This window comes from Euleptes europaea, chromosome 6 (assembly GCF_029931775.1).
Source record: "Euleptes europaea isolate rEulEur1 chromosome 6, rEulEur1.hap1, whole genome shotgun sequence".
Lineage (NCBI taxonomy): Eukaryota > Metazoa > Chordata > Lepidosauria > Squamata > Sphaerodactylidae > Euleptes > Euleptes europaea.
This window is the reverse complement of record NC_079317.1, coordinates 1,681,084-1,704,175: the sequence shown is the minus strand read 5'-3', so window position 1 is coordinate 1,704,175 and position 23,092 is coordinate 1,681,084. Positions and strand designations below refer to the sequence as shown.

The following is a 23,092-nucleotide window of genomic DNA, read 5'->3' as shown; positions in this document are numbered from 1 at the left end:
ACAAGAGAGGGCCTTTCCGGTGGCAGCCCCACCATTATGGAACACCCTCCCCAGAGAGGTGTGCCTTGCCCCCCTCACTGTCGATCTTCAGGAGGCAGTTGAAGAAAATTTTATTTAGGACTGCATTTGACTACTTTGGTTTTTGGAAAGGTGGCTAATAAATGTTTTAAACAAATTAAATATATAAATTGTCACAGGGGCCACAATACACACAGGGCATCACTCACTCTCAGGGGCTGAGCCTATCATATTCTTTCAGGCCACGTGCAAAACCATCACAGGACGAGACAAAGGCTTGCATCCAGCAATCTATGCTGCCTTTGGACCAAGTCCCCAAATTCAGTGATCTGATACATTGCAGAAAAAGCACCCCCCCGAGCACAGAAACTGCAACAAGCCTCCAAATTTCCTTGTGATGCTGGACCACACCAACCACAGCCTTCCTTCCGCACGTCTCACATTTCTTACAAGCCACCAGCCTTTCTTACATCTCTTTCAACGTCCATGTCAAGGTAAGGTGCGGAGGCCTGCTGTGGGACAGCTCTCCCATAAATCCCTGAAAGAGGCTCCACGCTCGCTTTGACAGAAGGCGCATCTCCATTCTCCATGGGGAATATCAGCGACTGGCCACAGCTGAGCGAAGCCAAAGGTGGGCTTCCAAACACTCCTGAAAACACACAGATTACTGGATTGTTGTGTATGTGCCAACTAATGCTCGTGCGAACAAGCAATTATTTGTTTTAAAAAATCACAGGTCAGCACGCACTGAAAAATAAGCAGCATTTCTTTTTGAGGCAGGACAGCGCCATCATCAATAGCATGGATGCTTCCCTGGGGCTTTCCTCTGGCACTAGTTGGGGTGCTCCAGTTGGATTTCAAAGGAGAGATATCCATTTGCAATATGGTTAAACAGCTGCAGCATTTAATATTCTCTGCCAAATGAGGAGAATGTTTGTGCTACTTTATCTAATCTGCCCTTCCACAAAAACAAAGGTGAGGGAGGGAGGGAAAAATCACACAGAATCAGTACAAGTTGTACCTTTCCCAACAATTACTACGGAGTCATCCGCCAAGGCACTCGTTGAGATGAAGTCTAGACTATCCAGCTGATGCAAACTCGAGGAAGGCCCTGCAAATCCTAACAAGACAAACCAATGCATTATTAGTTGTCGTTCTAGACTGCCTTTCAAACGAGAATGGGCCCCAGGACATCTGTCAGAACCATTCGTCTACACGGCTTTCTTTGGATGCTCAAATTTCAGGAAGTGCCAGGGAACTTTTGGCAGCATCTCGGTCTGAAATTAAGAATTTCAGGCTATCCTTTGACAGACATCTCGGGGGGTGGGGGTATGGCTCTCGTTCATGGCACTGCCCTACCAATGCAATTATGGAAAATTACAAAAATAGCATAACCTAGGATTTGATCTGGCCCTGACTTGGATAGCCCAGGATAGCCCACTTTTGTCAGATCTTGGAAACTATCAGGATCGGCCCTGGTTAGTATTTGGATGGGAGACCAACAAGGAACACCTGAGCTGCTACGCATTGGCAGGCAATGGCAAACCACCTCTGAACGTCTATTGCCTTGAAAACCCTACAGGGTTGCCATAAGTTGGCTGTGACTTGACAACCAAAAAAGGTGGGGGGGGGTTGATCTGAAATTCAAAAATAATTTGTATTTTACTTATTATCTTCTTTTGCCTGGAATCTCTCAATTGACTAGCAAGAAGTTTACATGTTCAAAATGTCTCTGCTTCATGTATTTCAGATTTTTGTTCATTTCTTCCATAACTAGTAAATTAAGTTGATGCTTCACCATCTTGGTTTTCTGAACGATATCAATCTTTTTGTCTTCATCTTGTTCAGAAATGAGATGTTGTTCAAGATTTTGCAATTCCCAAAGTATTTCATTTGTTTGCTGTAATTGTTTTCTCTACCAGGCAGTATTTTTCTGTATCATAAAACCTCTGAGTACAGCTTTAAAGGCATCCCAAACAATATTCAAGCTAATCTCTCCATTTAGATTAATCTCAAAAAAATCCCTTAGTAGCTGATGTATTTCTTTTTTAATATTATCATCTCGTAGGAGTCTATCATTTAACCTCCATCTAAAAGCTTGTCTATTATTCCACTCAAAAGAGACCGGGTTATGATCTGAAAAAGTCCTTGGAAGTATTTGTACTTTTCGTAGTTGTGTAAATATTGATTTACTTGCCCAAATCATATCAATCCGAGAGTGTGAGTCATGCCTAGCGGAATAAAAAGTAAATTCTTTCGATGTGGTATTGAGTGTTCTCCAAATGTCTTGTAGTTTAAATTCCTCTGCAAGTTGAAAAAAAGTCTTGGGTAAGGAGCCTTCTTTTTCATCTTTGGCCTTCGGTTTTTTATCTTTCGCACAATCAATAACTCCATTAAAGTCTCCCAGAAGCAATATTTGTTCTTGCGCATGCTGCTGTAAAATATCATGCAATTGCTGGTAAAATTGTGCTTTACCTTCTTTTGGTGCATAGATCCCTATCACCAAAGTTTTTTTGCTCAAGATTCAAGTCTTATTATTAGTATCCTGCTCTCTTCATCTTTGTATACAAATTCAGGTGATAATGAAGAGTGTGCATAATAAACTAATCCCTTAGTCTTAAGTCTTTGACGAGACAATAAAAGATTCCCCCAAGGATTTCCTTTCAAGATATTTCTTGTCTTTTTTGGCAATATGTGTTTCCTGCAAACAGATCAGAGAGTATCTTTGTTGTTGTAAAAATTTAAAAATCCGTCCTTTCACTTTTTCATTTAGTCCATTCACATTCCACGATATAACTTTAGCCATAGTGTCAGTATATTAAATTTTAAAATCCACCTGTCGCTCCTTTTGATGAGTTCTCTTCTTCCTCATGGCTAGAGTCATACTGCTGTTCCGGTGTTGCTCCCACTAATTCCCTCCTGTACTTCCTCAAGAATTTCCCAACATCTTCTTGGGTCGTTATAGTGAATTTCACTTCCTTGTAGGTAAAGGTCAGTCCTTGTGGTAACAGCCACCTGTATTTTATTCCACTCTTCCGCAAAGTTGTTGTAAAATCTTTAAATACTGCCCACTTCATCATGAGGTGTCTTGGAATGTCCTTTAATAAAATTAGTGGATTACCTTCCAAAATTATTGGGTCTTTGTAATGGTATTGCAACATTATATCTTTCATTCTAATATCATAGAAAGATATCATTACATCTCTTGCTTTGGCTTTTTAGATTCGGAGGCAAGGGCATTCTGTAAATTCTGTTGATGGCTTTATCCAGTTCTTGTTCTTCTACGTGGAATAACAATGCTAGTTCTTTTATTAGGGATTCTCTGGTGGCACCACAATCTTCAGGTAAATTTCTTATGCGAAGATTAGGCTCTCTGACTTTCAAGTCCATCATAGCCAGCTGGTCTTTAGTAGATTCCTCTTGAAATTGCAGTTTGTCCAATTGTTTTTCATGGATTTCTACTTTTTTCCTCACTTCTTTTTGTTCCTCAGTCATTTTTCTAATAGAAGTGTCCATTGCCTTCATATCAGATTGCAGTGTAGTCATCTGTGTCTTCATCTCTTGGACATCTTTTGCACACTGTCCATTTTTCCAACTAGCAGCTGTTTGTTGTGCCATCTGTTTTTCCATCAGTTTTGTAAAAGTCTCAGTTTGCTTGGCCAAAAGATCTTGCATTTTTTTATCTTGTTTACCCATTGCAATATCTGTGCTAAGCTTAGATAATGCTGGGCTATGCAATGATCCTGATCTTTGTCTTGGTGCAGACATGCAAACTAGCAGAGCTGATACAAATAAAGCAGCGGTTCAGTCGAGCAATTCCAATCCAGTTAATCTTCCGATGATCCGATTACCATTTAGCCTCCCACCTATTTCGCTTCGATTTTGCAAGAATTAGCTTCATAGATTTTGTAAAAATCAGGTTTAAAAGTTTTGCATACCATAGAGTTTAAGGATGCTCTAGGTTGGCCTCTAGGACAGGAAGCAGGAAGTACCTCAGACCTTCTATCTCCCCCTTTCTATGCCCTTAGTAATCGGTTGTATTTGCCTGCTGCACAGGGAGGAGCACTTCTGGTCCAGGGGTCTCGTCTTGCAGCCGGAGTTCCTTGTCCACAGCCAATAAGAGTAACTCTGTGTAGTATCGTAGTCAGATGATTTTCCTTTTGGAAGCCATTACAAAGAGGTGGGATTTCCTCCTTCTTCTCCCAATTTTTGCTGCATTTCATTGGAGGTTAGTATGTCAATTCGGAAGCTTTTTGTTTAGTCTATCTCCGGGCAGTCTTTTAAAAAGCTTCCCCGCCGCTTTTCTACAAATTTTACATAAGTTCAAATATAGAATGTTTAGGTGGGAGGTTAGGTCCTTATTTAATTTCTTTAAGTTTCACTTGATTTTCAAATGGTAATGCAGAGAGGATCTTTGTACTTACTAGGACTTTGGAGGGCGAGGCTTTCGTTGCTTTTAATCAATCAATTAGATGCGAACCTCTAGGTTCAGAGGCAGTAAACCTCTGAATCCCAGCACCAGGAGGCAACATCAGGGGAAGTACTTGCCCTCTATGCTGTGCTGCTGACCCTCCAGAGGAACTGGTTGGCCACTGTGTGAGACTGGATTCTGGACTAGATGGACCCTCACTGGTCTGATCCAGCAGGGCTTATATTTTTAAGAAGGACATGCCGTTCTGGAGGAGAGAAGCCTAGCACAGAAGGGCCAACTGCAACGCACACAGCAAGCAGGGTAAGAGAAGAGTGGAAGGAGGCCTCAATTCAGACAATGTGCAGAAATCCACTCTCCATCTCTGGCTCCCTTTCTGTCCTCCATTCTAGGACATTAACAACTTCACTCACCTTTTGTGGATTTACTGTGCCTTTGGTACTCTTTGTTCTGCCCTTTCAAGGTGACGGGTGTCATGGCCTTCTGTCTGTCATCCTCATAATCTCCTGATCCATTCCTGTAGCTCAGACACTGACCGCTCACACTGGACGCCGCCTTGTCACGAAACATGGTCCCTGGGAAACAAAGCCCACAGCAAAGACTCCCATGAGGATCGCCAAGAAAGCTCCTGGGGCGCCACGCTCCTAAACTGGTCCCTGAATGCTGCAGATACAAACCACTCACAGGGCTGGTACCGCTCAACGGCACTTTGTAGTGACCTGCCAGTGAAAGTCCCTATTATCCCCTTATTTTCCAGAAGTTTCCAAACATCAGCCCTGCTCCCAGTGGAAAATGGTGACAGAATTGAAGGGCCAGGATAGATTCTGCAGGGAACTCTGTGCAAAGAAGCGGGACTGAGAGGGACCCCCTGAGGAAGACGTCCTTGCCAGAGGATACCCCTTCCTTCAGCCCTGGAAGAAAAGGAGCCCCCTCCCACCCTCCGCCTATGGTTTTGAGCCAGACACAGGGAGAAAGGCCCTCTTGCGCTTTCTGTACCATAGCGAGCGGCCACAGAGGCAAGTGCTCTGAGCCAGGAGGGGGAAATCCCAGTTTTGTTTTATTCAATATTTATACCCCGCTCTACTTCCCAGCCAGGGCCGGGCTCCCAGCGGCTAACAATCATAAAATAATTCAATACGTAAAACACAATTAAAACCATATACTAAAATCAGTAAATCAAATTATAAATAGTTATAAATTATACTGCCCTTCGACAGTGGATAAGCTCATCCGGCAAGATCTGGTGTCGAAAAAGCTTCTAGGTTAAAAACAACAACCCGTTGGGACTCCTAATGGTGGAACTCCCTGCCCCAGGAGGTGGCGATGGCTGCCAACTTAGAAGGCTTTAAGAGGGGAGTGGACATGTTCATGGAGGAGAGGGGCATTCATGGCTACTAGCTAAAATGGATACTAGTCATGATGCACACCTGTTCTCTCCAGGATCAGAGGAGCATGCCTATTATCTTAGGCGCTGTGGAACACAGACAGGACAATGCTGCTGCAGTCATCTGGTTTGTGGCCTTCCTAGAGGTACCTGGTTGGCCACTGTGTGAACAGAGAGCTGGACTTGATGGAGCTTAGTCTGACCCAGCAGGGCTTTTCTGATGTTCTTATGTGTGCCGAACGCAGGCAGCCTTTCTCCTTTAAAGATTCCAGCCCCAACAGAGGTGCATCCTCACTGGGTGACCTCTGACAACTGCTGCCTCCCAGCTTCAGTCAGCCTTCCATTTGCATGCTCCTTCACCAAAACATTATAAGGATGACCGAACAGGGGGTGCTGGTTGCAGCATCAGGCTAGAATCCAGCAAAAAAACCCAACTCGGCCATGGAAACACGCTGGGTGACCTCTAACCTGCACCCCGGGGAGACTGTTGGGAGGATAAAACGGACAGGAGAATGACGGACACTGCCCCGAGCGCCTCGAGAAAATTATGGGATAAACATGTATTAAGCACGCAAAGAGCGCTGATTACTTAGGGTAAATGACAGAACGGTTTTGGGAGTTGGAAACCATGGATCCGTTCCACTCGCAATGGTGCTTTTCTCTGGAGGAAGGAAACTTGAAGGAGAGTGTTCTTCTGCCAGAAGAAAGCACCTCAGTTAGATAAAGGGATCCACTGGACTTCATCCCATATATTACACATACAGCTCAGTCACATGAAGTTGCCTTACATAAAGTGAGACCACTAGTCCATCAGGATCAGCCTCCTCTCCTCTGACTGCCAGGGATGCTCCCTTCTCTATGCCAAGAAGGTGCTCCATCCCCCCACTGAGCGTTGGCCCCTCCTCAGTTGCAGAAGTTGCAGCCAAAAAAAAAAATATATGAAAAGAGAACAGCGGGCAGAGCAGGCACGGGGACCGACCTGAGGAAAGATGACAGCCTCCGCACCATCTTGTCATCCATCCACCTGTCTTTTTTTTTTCACCCCTGGAAACGGAGAAGGAAGCAGCATAACCCACAGTTGTATGGAGCGGCCCTTCTACACCCATAAGAACATAAGAAAAGCCGTCCTGGATCAGACCCAGGCCCATCAAGTCCAGCAGTCTGTTTACACAGTGGCCAACCAGGTGCCTCCAGGAAGCCCCCAAACCACTGCAGCAGACTGTGTCCTGCCCCCAAACCACTGCAGCAGCCTGTGTCCTGCCTGTGTTCCGCAGCACCTCATAGAATAGGCATGCTCATCTGATACTGGAGAGAACAGAAGAACAGAAGAAAAGCCCTGCTGGATGAGACCCAGGCCCATCAAGTCCAGCAGTCTTTTCCCACAGTGCCCAACCAGGTGCCTCTAGGAAGCCCACAAGCAATACAGCTGCAGCAGCATTATCCTGCCTGTGTTCCACAGCACCCAATATAATAGGCATGCTCCTCTGATCCTGGAGAGAACAGGTATGCATAAGAAGATAAGGAAAGCCCTGCTGGGTCAGACCCAGGCCCATCAAGTCCAGCCATCTCTTCACACAGTGGCCAACCAGGTGCCTCCGGGAAGCCCACAAACAAAACAACTGCAGCAGCATTACTAACCCCTTTCTCCTTTCTGAAAATAAACCAAGGTCAGCCTCAGCAGTTGGAACCCAAACAACCAGGGCCCGTCTACACTCCTGGGGGAGTTTAGTGCTGCCGGGAGCATCTCTACCACCGACCAAACGCCAGTTCTGCTGGGACCACTGCTCAGAGTTCCTGTCATCAGTTAACAACTCCTTGACAGTTAACCACTCAAGAGCGCTGTCGCCAGCAGCAAGAGTGTCCAAAAACTCTACACGACCGCAACAGCTTTGCCTTCGCCAGATCTGGTCTCTCCCTTAGCATCCAATGGAATACCTGTGCCGGGACTCTGTTCTACGATGAACGGACCTCGATTCTGCGACGGTGAGAGTTTTGTGGGCTGAGAGATGCCTCCCAGAGGGAAAATGTCTGACCTGTCAAAACAGAAGGACTCCCATAAATATTCCTACCTTGCAAGAAGGTCTTCAATACAGAATGTCTTTCACTTAAGAAAAATAAGGTATATGGCGGGGCGGATCCCAAATGTGCTTTCCAAATATTTAGAACACAGGGAAACGGAACTAATTTATCAAGTGAGCCAGTATGATGTAAATGAATAAAATAAATAGAAATATATGGGTGTGTAGAATAGCTCCTAAGAGCAGTTCTTTTGGTACCTTAAACATGTGAACTTAGCACAGAGATGGAAAGAAGAAGGAGGAGTTGGTTTTTATATGCCGACTTTCTCTACCACTTAAGGAAGAATCAAACCAGCTTACAATCACCTTCCCTTCCCCTCCCCACAACAGTCACCCTATGAGGTAAGTGGGACTGAGAGAGTTCAGAGAGAACTGTGACTGGCCCAAGGTCACCCAGCTGGCTTTGTGTGTAGGAGCGGGGAAACGAACCCGGTTCTCCAGATTAGAGTCCACCACTCTTATACACTACACCATGCTGGTCCACTCCAGTGGACTATGGTGTTCTAAAGGCGCTCTCCTGGGCCATTCATTTACCACAGTTCCAATCTCTTTCCTAAAACACCACCTTGAATATTTCTGTCTTGCACATTCTGGGAAATGATGGGGAGGGGCTTCCTGGCTCCCAAAGGCAGGCCGTTCCACCAGGAGGGAGCCGCCACCAAGAATGCCTGTGAACAGGAGGGTTGCTGATCTGAGCCACTTGCCAGGTGGCGTAAAATCTAGGACATCCTCCTTTGTCCGGACAAAACTCACATGGTCCTCGTCCCTTGAGGCTCTGCGGAGAGTGGAGATGTCACCGACTCTTGGCTATAAACCCCACTTTCACTGTAGGAGCTGGTGCTTGGGGAAGACAAGCAAGAAGGGGACTCGGAGGTTAGGTCTAGTTTCAGCACAGAGTCCGGGCTCCCCAGATCAGAGGTGCTGCCGCTCAGCTTTGCCCTCTTCTTAGCCGCGCTGTTGCGTAGAGACCGGAGAGAACTCTGCATCTAAAGGGGAGGGAAGAGACACAGACTGTGAACCGCAAGGAGAAAAAAGGTTGAGTCCACACCATATACGTCTGCTGCCTCCCTAAGACTTGTTACCTGAGTGTCGACCAGGCTTCTACCTGAAGCATGCAGGTGCTTTGAAAAATAGAAAACAGCAAGAGTCCAGCAGCACTTTAAAGACTAACAAAATTTCTGGTAGGGTGTGAGCCAGTGTGGTGTAGTGGTTAAGAGCGGTGGTTTGGAGTGGCGGACTCTGATCGGGAGAACCGGGTTTGAGTTCAGAATAAAATGACTAAATACAGCCTGTGAGAGATTAGGGTCTCTCTTGTTTAAAAATATTACAATTTAAAAACAGTTAAAACCAATAATTTACCAGATTATTTTAAAAAAGTCTTGGCAAACAGGTGAGGTGCTAGAAGATTGGAGGCGGGCAAATGTTCTCCCCATCTTCAAGAAGGGGAAAAAAGAGGATCCAGGTAACTACCGATCCATCAGCTTGACTTCGATACCAGAAAAAGCGTTCGAACAAATCATCAAACAGTCAGTCCTTGAGCATTTACAAAGGATGGATCTGATCACTAAGAGCCAGGACTGGTTTCTCAAGAATAAGTCATGTCAGACAAATCTTATCTCCTTTTTTGAGAAAGTTACTACCTTGCTGGATCAGGGGAATGCTGTAGTCATGGTTTATCTAGATTTCAGTAAGGCTTTTGATAAGGTTCCACATAGTATTCTAGTTGACAAATTGGGAAAATGTGGGTTAGATCCTATTATTGTTAGGTGGATCTGCAACTGGTTGACAGATCGTACCCAAAGAGTGCTAGTTAATGGTTCCTCGTCCACTTGGAGAGAAGTGACTAGTGGAGTTCCTCAGGGATCTGTGCTGGGTCCTGTGTTGTTCAACATCTTTATAAATTATTTGGATGAAGGAATAGAGGGGATGCTTATTAAATTTGCAGATGATACTAAATTGGGAGGGCTAGCAAATACGGTAGAAGACAGAGCCAAGATGCAGGATGATCTTGACAGGCTGGAGAAATGGGCTAGAACTAATAAAATGCACTTCAACAAAGACAAATGTAAAGTTCTGCATTTAGGTAGGAAAAATCAAATGTATAATTATAGGATGGGGGAGACTTGTTTGAGCAGTAGTGTGTGTGAAAAGGATCTTGGGGTCTTAGTAGACCAAACACTGAACATGAGTCAGCAGTGTAATGCTGTAACTAAAAAGGCAAACACAGTCTTGGGCTGCATCAACAGAAGTATAGTGTCCAGATCACGCGAAGTGATGGTATCGCTTTACTCTGCCCTAGTTAGTCCTCAACTAGAGTTGAGTTCAGTTTTGGGCACCACAATTTAAGAAAGATGTAGACAAGCTGGAACGTGTCCAGAGGAGGGCAACAAAGATGGCGAGGGGTCTGGAGACCAAGTCCTATGAGGAAAGGTTGAAGGAGCTGGGTATGTTTAGCCTGAAGAGGAGAAGACTGAGAGGGGATATGATAACCATGTTCAAGTACTTGAAGGGCTGTCATATAGAGGAGGGTGCCGAGTTGTTTTCTGTTGCTCAAGAAGGTAGGACCAGAACCAACGGGTTGAAATTAAATCAAAAGAGTTTCCGTCTAGACATTAGGAAGAATTTTCTAACAGTTAGAGCGGTTCCTCAGTGGAACAGGCTTCCTCGGGAGGTGGTAAGCTCTCCTTTCCTGGAGGTTTTTAAGAAGAGGTTAGATGGCCATCTGTCAGCAATGCTGATTCTGTGACCTTAGGCAGATGATGAGAGGGAGGGCATCTTGGCCATCTTCTAGGAACTGGGTGTGTGTGTGGGGGGAGGTAGTTGTGAATTTCCTGCATTGTGCAGGGGGTTGGACTTGATGGCCCTGGTGGTCCCTTCCAACTCTATGATTCTATGATCAGATACAAATTAGCCATTGCCAATGGTCACCTTTCCCGTACGGCCCTTAATTGCAGCAGCGCAAAATTTGGCAACTTGAGAGAGACAAAAAGAGTCCCCATCCCAAAGAAGTTTCATTACCTCTTCCTCTGACTTCATTAAATTAATAAGTGGATGGATCAGCTTCCGCCGAATACCCTCGTAATAGCCACATCTGAGGAGCACGTGGTTTGTGTTTTCCAGTTCTCCCGCACCACACGGGCACTCCCACTGTGCTCTTGGCAACTTCCTGAATTTTTCCTCCAATAAAGCTGAAGGTGCCGGATTGGTTTCCCCACTCCTCCACATGAAGCCAGCTGGGTGACCTTGGGCTAGTCACAGCTCTCTTAGAGCTCTCTCATCTCCACCTACCTCACAGGGTGTCTGTTGTGGGGAGGGGAAGGGAAGGTTATCGTAAGCCAGTTTGAGTCTCCCTTAAGTGGTAGAGAAAGTCGGCATATAAAAACCAACTCTTCTTCTTGTGACTCACAAAAGCTCATACCCTACCAGAAATTTTGTTAAGTCTTTAAAGTGCTACTGGACTCTTGCTGTTTTCTACTGCTCCAGACAGACTATCACGGCTAGCCATCGCGATCTATCTACTTTGAAAGAAGACGCACAGATTTGGCAGCTTCGCACGATGCTGTAATGCCCATTTTCTGTCACTAGGTGCTGCTGTAGTGCTGCTGGGTTTGTGTGTGTAAAGTGCCTAATTGGCGAACCAGTATAGGGGTTTTCATGGCAAGAGACTGAGGTGGTTTGCCAGTGCCTTTCTTTGCACAGCAACCCTGGTATTCCTTGGTGGTCTCCCATCCAAGTAATAACCAGGGCCAAGCCTGCTTTGCTTCTGAGATTCAACGAGATGGGGCTAGCCTGGGCTATCCAGGTCAGGGGGTGCTACGTTTACTATTCACCAAAAGCTGACATTCAGCACTAGAGGAAGGTGGTGAGAGAAAACAGGCAGTAGCCTTCATAAGCTTCGACACATCCATCGGGAAGATTTTCATAAGACAATACAAAAAACTGTCGTAGGAGATCTTTTTGTGCGCACAGTTCTCAATACAAATGGATCAATCCTTCAGTCAAAAAGGGATTTCAACCAATCCATATCACAGAATTAAAAAGGTGGAAGGGGTCTAAAGACCATCCAGTTCAACCCTCCCGCACCGTGCAGGATCACCTAAAGCATCTCTGACAAATAATCATCCAATCTCTGCTTAAAGACCTCCGTGGGCAACCCATTCCACCACTGAACTACCCTGACTGTTAAAAAGGTTTTTCTAATATCCCACAGATATCTCCCCACCCATAATTTAAACCCATAATAATAAGTCCTATACTCCACAGCCAACTGAAACAGCACCCCATTCTCCTTGAAGAATTGTTTTTATATGCCAATTTTCTCTTACCTTTTAAGGAGACTCAAACCAGCTTACATTCTCCTTCCTTTCCTCTCCCCACAGCAAGCACTTTGTGAGGTGGGTGGGGCTGAGAGAGTTCGGGGAGAAATAGCCCAAGGCCACCCAGCTGGCTTCATGTGTAGGAGCGGGGAAACCAACCAGGTTCACCAGAGTAGCGTCCCCCACTCATGGGGAGGAGCCGGGAATCACCCGGTTCTCTGGATTAGAGTCCACCACTCTTAACCACTACACCACGTGGCTCTCACAGAGTAATCATGTCTCCCCTCAACCTCTTCTCCAGACTGAACATTCCCATTTCCCGAAGAGTTGGCTGCATAAATTTCCTGTTAAGTGAAGCGCCATGGGGAGAACAGGCAGATTTGCCCTCCCTCCCTTCTTAAGAGTAACCATAAAAAACAACCACCACCCCACCTCTTCTTCATCCAGCTCCTTCTCACTGACGTCCAACTCTGAAAGGTCGATGGCCAGCCCCCGGTCCCGCTCGCTCAGCCAGATGTCTTCCGGCTCTCCGTTCCTGTGTCCCACGCTGCCGAACTCCGCTTTCTCTGGCAAGGGGCTGACGCCCCTGGGGATGGGAGGCACCGGCTTGGTCCCGTTCAGGCCTTTCCGTGAAGCCGGGGACCTCACGAAGGCGGGCTTCAGCTGAATCGGAGGAGCCTCCTGGGGCTTCGCCTCTGTGAGACAAGACAGATGCGGGAGGTTTCAAGAACTAAGCAAGAGGCTTGTGCCATGCCCTGAGCCTCCCTCCCCTTGGGCAAAGGGCACTTCTGCTCAAGAAGGATGCCCAACAACGCTCTCCCTCCACTGCAGGCCCCCCTGTGTTGCACTCCGTGATGCTCCCATAGGTCCACTGATACGCCCCCTAGAGTTGCCCCCTCACAGTGCTCTAGATCCAAATGTTTATTACCAAAGAATGCATTTCATAGAATCATAGCATTGGAAGGGGCCAAAGAGGCCATCTAGTCCAACCCCCTGCTCAATGCAGAATCAGCCTAGAGCATCCCTGACAAGTGCTTGTCCAGCCTCTGCTTAAAGACGGCCAGTGAGGGGGAGCTCACCGCCTCCCTAGGTAGCTGATTCCACTGTTGAACAATTCTTACTGTAAAAGATTTTTCCCTAATATCCAGCCGGTACCTTTCTGCCCACTATTTAATGTGCAAGTAAAAGGAGACTCCCATGGGCCTCCAGGAGGCTGCCAGGCCTGGTTCTTGACTTAGCTGAGTCGAGCCTAGGGTTGCCAGGTCCCCCCTCTTCTCTGGCAGCAGGTTTTTGGGGCAGAGATGGGGTGGAGATCACACGCACACAGCCGTGAGCAGCGCAATTACGTCACTGCCGATCTACTCCTGGAAGTGCTGCGTAGTGATGCTAGTGTTTTGGGGAGGTTGAGTGGTAAAGCGGCCTACCGCAATGCGGCACTTCCAGGAGTCAACCGGAAGTGACGTAATCGCATTGTGCGCGCGATTCCTGCTCTTGAGCTGGCCAGTTGGCAACTGCCCGCCAATCCAAGTGACCTGGCAACCCTAGCTGAACCCTCTCCTCCCATGAGGGGCCTGGTGCCAAGTGCTTGCAGAAGAAGGCTTTTCTTCCACAACTCCGTCTCCCCAGCAGCTTCCCTGCACTGCCATAAAAACAAAACCCCACCATGCCTGCTGAGCAGCTCAGGTGCCATGAATGAATTCCCACCTGGCACCAGGGAGAGGGATCTGGCCTTGGTCTGGTTTGGGTGCCGCCTTGACTTCTTCTACCTTCCCCCCCCCTTACCACCCTGAAGCCTGCACAAGGCTCTGTTCTCACCTGGACTTTTACCTGCATCCCCTTCTGCCACGGGGTTGGAGAACTTCTTCTGGGGCATCGGTTTCGGGAGCCCTTCGAAGCTCTTAAGGGGCCAGGAATTCGAGAAGTTGACCCCGCCGTGACCCGGTGACTTCTTCAGCTGGTCCGTGGGAGGGGAGGCGTGCTTTGGACTGTGCCGGGGAGACGAGAAGGGGTAGGACGGAAGGATGAAAGCCCCCGGGGTGGTATGGGAGCTTAGGAGAGGCGGGGCAGGCTCGGGCGGGCTGCAGAAGGTCCGCTGGGGCTTGCTGGTGAAACTCAGGCTGGCACGGACAGAGTCTGCAGGAGAAAAGGCAGAGTGCAAAGTAAATAAGATAAAGAGGAACCAGAAACACAAGTCAGCCTAAAAGAAAACTGTATGAGCCAGACGCTTCAAGCTCTATTAGCATGGAGATATTTTCTGTGATCTCCTAAGCATGCGTCAGATAGGGCTTCTGACAGCCCCGTGCTCAAACAAGATGGTTTCCCCGCAAACAAAATGGAGTTCTCCGTGCACTCCTTCCTCCCCCGTTTTGCACACGAGCTCCGGCCAGAGATTTACAATTGTATGGGGACCCTCCCGTGTAAATCTTCGATCTGATATCGGGTCCCACGCACAAAGCCGAGGGCTTGGCCATCTCCTCCACTGATTGCTCATGATTGTATCTGTTTCAGTTTTACTTAAGTCGTTACCGGCAGGAAACGACTACATTGTCTCTTTGTTCCTGTAACCCGATTGTATCAGCCCTATAAATGTATCCACTCTCCCCCTGTCATGTATTCCAACCTTGCGCGTCTCTTACTGAAATCACTGTCTTCTGGAATAAATCTTTGAATCGCTGCTCTGCCTGGATTGGAGATCTATTGCCTGAAACGCTGTGTATTTGCTGAAGCCTGACAGCATGTCAACCAGGCTTTAAGAGGGGAGCAGATATGTTCATGGAGGAGAGGGTTATCGATGACTGCTAGTCAAAATGAATACTAGTCATGATGCATCCCTATTCTCTCCAAGATCAGAGGAGCAGGCCTGTTATATTAGGTGCTGCGGAACACAGGCAGGATGGTGCTGCTGCAGTTGTTGTTTGTGGGCTTCCTGGAGGCACCTGATCGGCCACTGTGTGAACAGACTGCTGGACTCGATGGGCCTTGGTCTGACCCAGCATGGCTTTTCTTATGTTCTCTCCAGTACCAGAGGAGCATGCCTATTATATTAGGTGCCATGGAACACAGGCAGGATGGTGCTGCTGCAGTCATCTTGTTTGTGGGCTTCCTGGAGGCACCTGGTCGGCCACTGTGTGACCAGACTGCTGGACTTGGTGGGCCTCGGTTTGATCCAGCAGGGCCTTTCTTATATACTTTCTCCACATAAGTGGCTCTTTGGTTGAGCAGAATGGTCGGATGCAAGCCGGAATCACTGGGATAACCAAACAGAGCCCCTGTCTCAATATCAATTCCCAGCATTCCCAGTTCATGGAGCTCAGGCAGCAGGTGATAAGAAAGGCCCGATACCTGCAGATGACCCCTGCCAGTCAGAGTCAACACGGCTAAGTGAGCAGGGCTGGCGTTCTGGCTCCATCATCACGCAACTTCAGTCAAAGTCAAAAGGTTCCCCTCTTAAGAGAAAAGTCAGCAAACTGACCCTCCTGCTGGAATCAGCCACTGCTGCCCCACTGGGGGTGGGGAGGACAGAGCTCCCTGGCCGGCAAGTGCCTCTCCAAGGAGGTAGAAAAGAGCAAGAGTCCACTCGCACCTAAAGACTAACAACATTTCTGGTAGGGTGTGAGCTTTCGTGAGTCACAGATCACTTCTGAAGAAGGGAGCTGTGACTCAAGAAAGCTCACACCCTATCAGAAATGTTGTTAGTCTTCAAGGTGCTCCTGGACGCTTGCTCTTTTCTAGCGTTACAGACACTGCTACCCATCATAATCTAATCTATCTCCAAGAGAGATAGATGAGCATCTGTGAACCCGATTTTTCTATTCTAAAGGTGATCAATACATTCCTGCTGCCATTACTGTTTTTAACAGTAAAGTAGGATCACAGTTTCTATACGGTGTGCCGATCCGGGTCGAAGCCTGTGGAGAATCTATTGATTCCCTTCTGAATTATTTTCTTCGTAAAATTACTGGTGCTCCTAACTGTGTTGCTGGGGTATCACTGCGTGCTGAACTGGGCCTTAGTTCCCTCGAAGCTCGGATTTTAGATTCTGGGTTAAGATTTATTTCTCCACGGAGTTGAATGGATATTTACATCTTCTCCAAGCTGACTCTTATCAAACCGCCTGGAGTAAACTGCTCAAATGTCGTATCCAGTCTTTAGGAATCTCTCTATCTGACCTAAAAGAGAACGGGCCATCGGCAGCTCTTTCCTGCATCTTGAGCTGATTGCAAAAACTGGATTCTGGAAGTACTAAAATTAGAACACGTAGCGTGTGCTCACCTCTATACCTAGGTCCAAACTTGTCACGATCCCTCCCAATATATTTTGATTTTCTGATAATCCCGCGATATGGACGACTATTTATGTTGCCTAGACTGAATGCCATTCCATCAGGGGAATTAATGGATCATTAAAATAGTGTACCGTATTGCGAGAGAGTGTGTCAATGTGGTTCTGGCCAAATAGACACTCTTCAGCATGCTTTGTTTAGCTGTGACTTGCTCAGCGAGGCTAGAGACAGATGGATAAAGCCTTTTATCCGGGAATCAGTCTCCAAATTGGATAATCTGAGGGATATTTTAGCAGGGGTGGGTTTTAATATTACATTGGCAGTTGCCAATTTTCTTTCCCAGACAATTAAGATTTAAAAATATTAATTTCTTATGGGCTCGTTAGATAGTTACTTTTTCTTTTTTTCTTATTTTGATCTCAGGGTGACTTTGTTCAGGGCCGAATTGGCCACGTGAACAATATCATTAAAGTAAAGAGGTGCATCTGTGCCTGCATTTGCTGAGGGCAAGAGAGAGGGGCCAGAACTGTACTAACCTGAAAACCTGCCTTTACTTTCAACTCCCTGGTTATGGAAGTAGCAGTTCCTATTATTTTTTATTATTCTACGGTCTTGCACTGGGCACAAGGCCAATCCGGGGGGCCTCGGGCAGTCCAACAGGGAAGCATTCCTCTGGAGAACTTTCAAAGCTGCCGCCCCCTGCTTCCAGGGTCGCCAGGCCCGAGACTGGCCAGCTAATTACTGCTTGCTGTGCTGGGCGGGGGCCCCCCTTGGCACAGAGCACGCCAAGCACACCGAAACTGGACCGGTGCTTGCAAAGATTCCCCGGGCGGCAGCCGTTTACGTACCTGTCTCGTGCCGGTGGTTATTCAGCCCGAGGAACTGCAGGTCGGAATCCACGCTGCCGCTCTTTCCACGCAAACTCAGCAGCCCGTGTTTCCCCGACAGCGGAGGCTGGTGAGAGGCCATCCCACCTTCCAGACACAAAGGAAAAGGCCAGTCAATCATGTTTCCTTGCACTGTTTGCAGCACAGGATTTTTAATGGGTTTATTAAGGAAAAAGAAAGACACCCATAGAGCAGAATCACAGAACCACAGAGTTGGAAGGGACCACCAGGGTTATCTAGTTCAGAGCTTCCCAAACTTTTTGAGTCATGGAGCACTTTTCAGAAGAGAAATTCATCACGGAGCACTCATTTTCACCTACCACCTAGAGATTGAACTGAATGACAGTCGTATTTTTCTTTCCAATCTCTTCACAGAGCACTAGGAGATGCTTCACAGAGCACCAAGTGCTCCTTGGAGCACAGTTTGGGAACCTATGATCTAGTCCAACACCCTGCACAATGTAGGACATTCACACCTACCTCCTCCCCACACCCCCAGTGACCCCCTACTCCCACAAGATGGCCAAAAAACAAAACCCTCCAGGATCCTTGGCCTGGAGGAAAACCACTTCCTCAGCTCTACCACTTAGCTCTATAAAAGGAATTTCACACCCTTTTTTAGAATTTGGGGGAGGGGAGAGAAAGAGAATACTCTCACAAAAGCTCCCAAGGGCTGCATGCAAAGGATCTGTCTCCCGGGCAACCATTCAGCCATCTTTCTTCACGTTCACAGGGCAGGAGAAGTCAGCTGGCAAGACACAGGAAAGCAGCCTTTGCCAAGGTGTATCAGGAGCGACACAGGAGCTGCCCACAAATGCCTCCTCCTGATCTAATCACACTAACTACAAACAGGGCAAGATACACATCGAAACAAAACTTTTTAAATATGCAGAACTGGAGGAAATCGGATATGCTTTTTTCTAAAAAGGGTGCTTTGAACAACCCGCCCAGCTGAGTGCGCTGCCTGGCAAACGCCACAATGTGCCAATGGCAGGGAACAAAGCATGCCGGGCTTGCCTAGTCTTTTCACAGGCCTTCTCATTACTCACGGGCGGGGGGGGGGGCAGAAGGGATTACAGCTGGTTACTTATTAAAGCGAGGGAACAGTTTTGTTTTAGAAGCCACCGGCTTTCTATATCCTTTCAAAATGCACCAATGGTTCTATGTTCTCTAAGAATTCCTTTCTCAAGTTTAGGATCCACGCTCGGCTACCATCTTCCTGTTAACCACTGTTGCCAAATTTGGGAGTGCGAGCTCCGCCGCACAACCCCGGAGCAAGCCTCCACCACCCCCATTTTTCTGCTCCCTGCAAAGGAACACAAGAACAGGCCCTTGGGACTTGCAATGCAGGAACTGGCTCTAAGCCCGTTTGCAAACACTTTTTCAACCCCTTCCAACTGCATCAGCGTCTCTTACTCCGTACAGTGGTTGTAGAAAGAAAACATAAAAAGGCAAACAATGAAATTAAAACAGGAAAGCTGCCAGCAAATACTCCCCCCACCCCAGCCGGGAAAAAGCAGGAGTATCTTGGTGCCACTATTTCTATTCTCTTGGTTCTTCAGGAATCCAACACTTTTCCTGAAAGGGCCCCAATTGCCTAGTTTCCACGACAACCACAACTGCTGCTTCTGAACAAAGTAACCCCTTTAGAGCAGCCAGCGCTGCACTTCCCTGGCTCTGTCACTTGGCAGTCCGACCTCATTTCTGAAGCTTTTGCAAAAACCTGACAGCTTTGGGCAGAAAGATAAATAGGTCTGGGTGATATAACTGGCAAGGATTGAAACGGTCTCCTGTGTTGTGTGGTCCATGCAGTACCCCCGGCTGCCTCCTCTTGGAGGCAGGATGAATGGGTGATTGTTTGCTCCTGGGGAAATTCCCAGGGAGGCGGAATGGAGGAGCGGCTGGCGAGGCCGCTGTGCATCCATGCGTAGGCAGACCTCGCACAGGGCCCACGGTAGAATCATAGGGTTGGAAGGGACCACCAGGGTCATCTAGTCCAACCCCCTGCACAATGCAGGAAATTCACAACTACTTCCCTCCACACACACACCCAGTGACCCCATACTCCATGCCCACAAGATGGCCAAGATTCCCTCCCTCTCAACATCTGCCTAAGGTCATAGAATCAGCATTGCTGACAGATGGCCATCTAGCCTCTTCTTAAAAACCTCCAGGGAAGGAGAGCTCACCGACCTGGGGCAACAGAAAACAACTCAGCACTATCCTCTATATGACAGCCCTTCAAGTACTTGAAGATGGTTATCATTTCGCCAGGAACAGCAGCTGTCTTTGACTGGGACCAGCTAAAACAAGATGGCCAAGATGCCCTCCCTCTCATCATCTGCCCAAGGTCATAGAATCAGCATTGCTGACAGATGGCCATCTAGCCTCTTCTTAAAAACCTCCAGGGAAGGAGAGCTCACCACCTCCCGAGGAAGCCTGTTCCACTGAGGATCTGCTCTGTTAGAAAATTCTTCCAGATGTCTAGATGGAAACTCTTTTGATTTAATTTCAACCCATTGGTTCTGGTCCGACCTTCTTGAGCAACAGAAAACAACTCGGCACCCTCCTCTATATGAAAGCCCTTCAAGTCCTTGAAGATGGTTATCCTATCCCCTCTCAGTCTTCTCCTCTCCTGGCTAAACATACCCAGCTCCTTCAACCTTTCCTCATAGGACTTGGTCTCCAGTCTTGGTATTATTGGGTTCATCAGCAGCTGAACTTTTCATTCAGAAACTGGACAATTCAGGCAAGACGGGATGCAGAAAACCAAAATTAGGGCACACCTGTCAGGAGCTAAATTTACCTGAGTGGAGGTGCATACAGAGCAGAGCAGACCTCCGCTACGGAGGTGGCCGCAATGGATCTGAAATGCCTGATGCCCTTTACAGCGCATGCTGCAAGATTTTCAGGGCTCTTCAGAGAACAAAGACTATCTTGACACTCTGATTTAGGTAAGGAAATGCATATCCTCATAGTTCTATCGATCAGTCAACAATGAACAGGACTGACAATCCAGGTTGTAATTATTTTGTTTTTGTTTTTTAATGAAGGTTAAGCCACTAGAAAAATGCCTTTTAACCCAGACTAGCTTAAGCTTTTCAAAGTTCGGAACCTAAACACAGCTGGCCCTGGCTAGTACTTGGATGGGAAACCAACAAGGAAGTCCATGGTTGAGACGTACAGGCAGGCAATGGAAAACCACCACGTAACGTCTCTTGACTTGAAAACCCCATGAGGGGTTCACTATAAGTCAGCTGCAGCTTGACAGAACTGAACTATTATTATTATTATTATTAACTATGATTCCTTCAGAAATTTTAAGAAATTTTGTTTTTTTGTTGTTCTTCCAGGTGGCATGAATAACAATGACAAAAAAGTCACTTTGGACTCAGAAACTGTCCTGTGGTACAAAGGTCCCTAAGCTTGCTGAGCACGCAGTCCCTTCCGAAATGGTGAGAAAGGGTAGTGACCTGTTCTACAAATGGCTGCCATGCGGGAGGCGGGGACCGGCTCCTTGCTTTGGGGAAGAGAAGCAGCTTGGGTTCCGCTTGCAAAGGGAGGGGGAGGGACCTGCCCCCTGCACAGCCACAGGGAGAGACCACCACGCCCAAGAGACTTAGAAGTCCGTATCTATCTGAGGAAGCCACAGACGCACAGAAATAACGCAGCTGCCACCGAAGAGATCAGTACCTCACCAGCCAGTCAGCTGGCAGGGGTTGATCCCAAGCCCCCTGGATTTTTGTTCTATTTAAAAGCAATTGGACGGACTCCTCCAGAAACAAGCAGGCAACAGTCTGACTGGGGACTTCTGCTATAAACCATCATCAGGGCCTGTGCCCTTCCCAACAATTCACAAAGCAGGAAGTAGGAAAAAGAATAAGAATTGGTTTTTATATGCCGACTTTCTCTACCACTTAAGGAAGAATCAAACTGGCTTACAATCACCTTCCCTTTCCCTCCTCACAACAGACACCCTGTGAGGTAGGTGGGGCTGAGAGAGCTCTAGGAGAGCTGAGACTAGCCCAAGGTCACCCAGCAGGCTTCATGTGGAAGAGTGGAGAATCAAACCTGGTTCTCCAGATCAGAGTCCACTGCTCTTAACCACTACACCATGCTGGAGAAAGGAGAGCATCTGGACCAAGGGGGCCCAGTGTTTGGTCTCTGCCATCTTGGCACCGGGTGGGGCACAGGCCCCTTTCTCCACCCCCTTTGCCTGCCATATGCCAGCAGGCAAAAGCCTGAGCAAAGGATGGGGGAGAGGAAGTTGGACTCAGCTTGGACTGTAAGTGAGAGTGGAAGCAACTCCTGTTTGACTCCACTAAATTGCCTAGAGCCAAATTGGCTCATGCAGCAGGGGAAAAGGGTGTGCCTTTGAGACCGTGTGAAAGCAGGTGGCTGTCACCCTGAGGGGAGGCCACCTTCTCCTTTGCCCTCTATCGCACTCAGTCCCGAAAGCATGACCAAAACCACCACCACCCCAGGCTTCACATACATTCCACACTTTGCGCTCCGATGGCTTACCCTGAGAAGGCCTCAGTCTTGGAGAATGAAAGAAATCACTCGACGGCGAGAGCTGGAAGAGAAACACAAAAGGGAAGATGTGAAAATGCAGCAGATTATCCATACTCCCCAAGAACCAGATGCACCTCCCATTTGCAATGAGTTCAAGACCGCAGAATTTGGAGAACATCTGACCTTCCTATGAACCGTTAAAACCGTAAGGCAACAGTTTTGACCTGGCTGGAATTCTAACGTGAGCGTGCCTCAAGCAGGTTCTCTGGAGAGACAGCACACACATTTTCTAAATAAATATACAAATTTATTTATTTGTATCTCCTTTCTGCCCTCCTGCCCCACCTCTGTAAGCCGATTACCTGTGGAAATGGGGCCCCACTATGGATCAGGCACAGGTCTTCCAACTGCTCCCTCCCAAGAACGGCTCCATTTCTGAGACCCCCCCTTCTCCTCCCAACTCTCGCTACTGTTACCAGTCTGCTGATGCCGTAAATACCTTTAGCCGTCGCGTGTTAATTTGTAACAAGCTGAACTCATTGGAATGTACCAAAAATTAATAATTACATCTATTTCCTCCATTACTGCAGGAAACAGTTTCAGACCCTGAGAGAATTGCCTGGCCTTACAGTTTGCTTACGATTAGCCACCTAACCCATAAAGATAGGTAACAGATAACATTTATCTTACATGATCAGAAAGTGCTTGTTAGAAATGTGAAGACCTGGGAAAAAACACAAAAATGTGTGTGGGAAAGGATGTGGTTTTACTCCCCCCCCCCATTACTTTTTTTCAATTTTCTCCATGGAAAACTGGTAAATTCTGGGGAACACTGAAAAAAAAAATTCCCATGACTATACCCCTCTCTTTTAGAATGAGCAAAATACTTCTTAAAGCAAGGTATAAAATTTAACTGAATATCCACACTTGCTGATAAGGTCTATCTGTTGTGATTGTATGAGAATGTTTCTATCCAAATAACACACTTCCTATTCTTTACCACAGAACTTGCTTTCCATCTTCAAACTTTATTTTTTCCCTACCTCTCAGACAGCAGAAATTAAGATTCTCATGTAGAATAGGGTAAGCAGTTTGCAACTCAGTTCAAGTATAGGGCAAGGTATATTTGAGACTTTTTCTTAAAAAAAAACATAGAATCTTGGAATCATAGAGTTGGAAGGGA

At 47.2% G+C, this 23,092-nt stretch overlaps 1 protein-coding gene and 1 long non-coding RNA gene across 2 annotated transcripts in view; both read right to left on the bottom strand.

The window, feature by feature from the left end:
- The window catches only part of TOGARAM1 (TOG array regulator of axonemal microtubules 1), a 44,357-nt gene that overhangs the window by 17,974 nt on the left and 3,291 nt on the right, over nucleotides 1-23,092 (bottom strand). Inside the window, exons 2-9 of the mRNA XM_056851078.1 lie at nucleotides 21,919-21,970; nucleotides 17,356-17,481; nucleotides 14,031-14,358; nucleotides 12,658-12,910; nucleotides 8,663-8,895; nucleotides 7,767-7,864; nucleotides 1,040-1,129; nucleotides 489-667 (exon numbers count right to left, since the gene is read on the bottom strand). Coding sequence (XP_056707056.1) covers nucleotides 489-667; nucleotides 1,040-1,129; nucleotides 7,767-7,864; nucleotides 8,663-8,895; nucleotides 12,658-12,910; nucleotides 14,031-14,358; nucleotides 17,356-17,481; nucleotides 21,919-21,970 — 1,359 coding nt within the window. The remainder of the gene's footprint in view (nucleotides 1-488; nucleotides 668-1,039; nucleotides 1,130-7,766; nucleotides 7,865-8,662; nucleotides 8,896-12,657; nucleotides 12,911-14,030; nucleotides 14,359-17,355; nucleotides 17,482-21,918; nucleotides 21,971-23,092) is intronic.
- LOC130479088 (uncharacterized) lies at nucleotides 14,277-21,971 on the bottom strand. Its single transcript, XR_008933363.1, has 3 exons — nucleotides 21,919-21,971; nucleotides 17,356-17,481; nucleotides 14,277-14,358 (listed from the first exon to the last, which is right to left on the bottom strand). It is a non-coding gene; the product is annotated as an uncharacterized LOC130479088 (long non-coding RNA).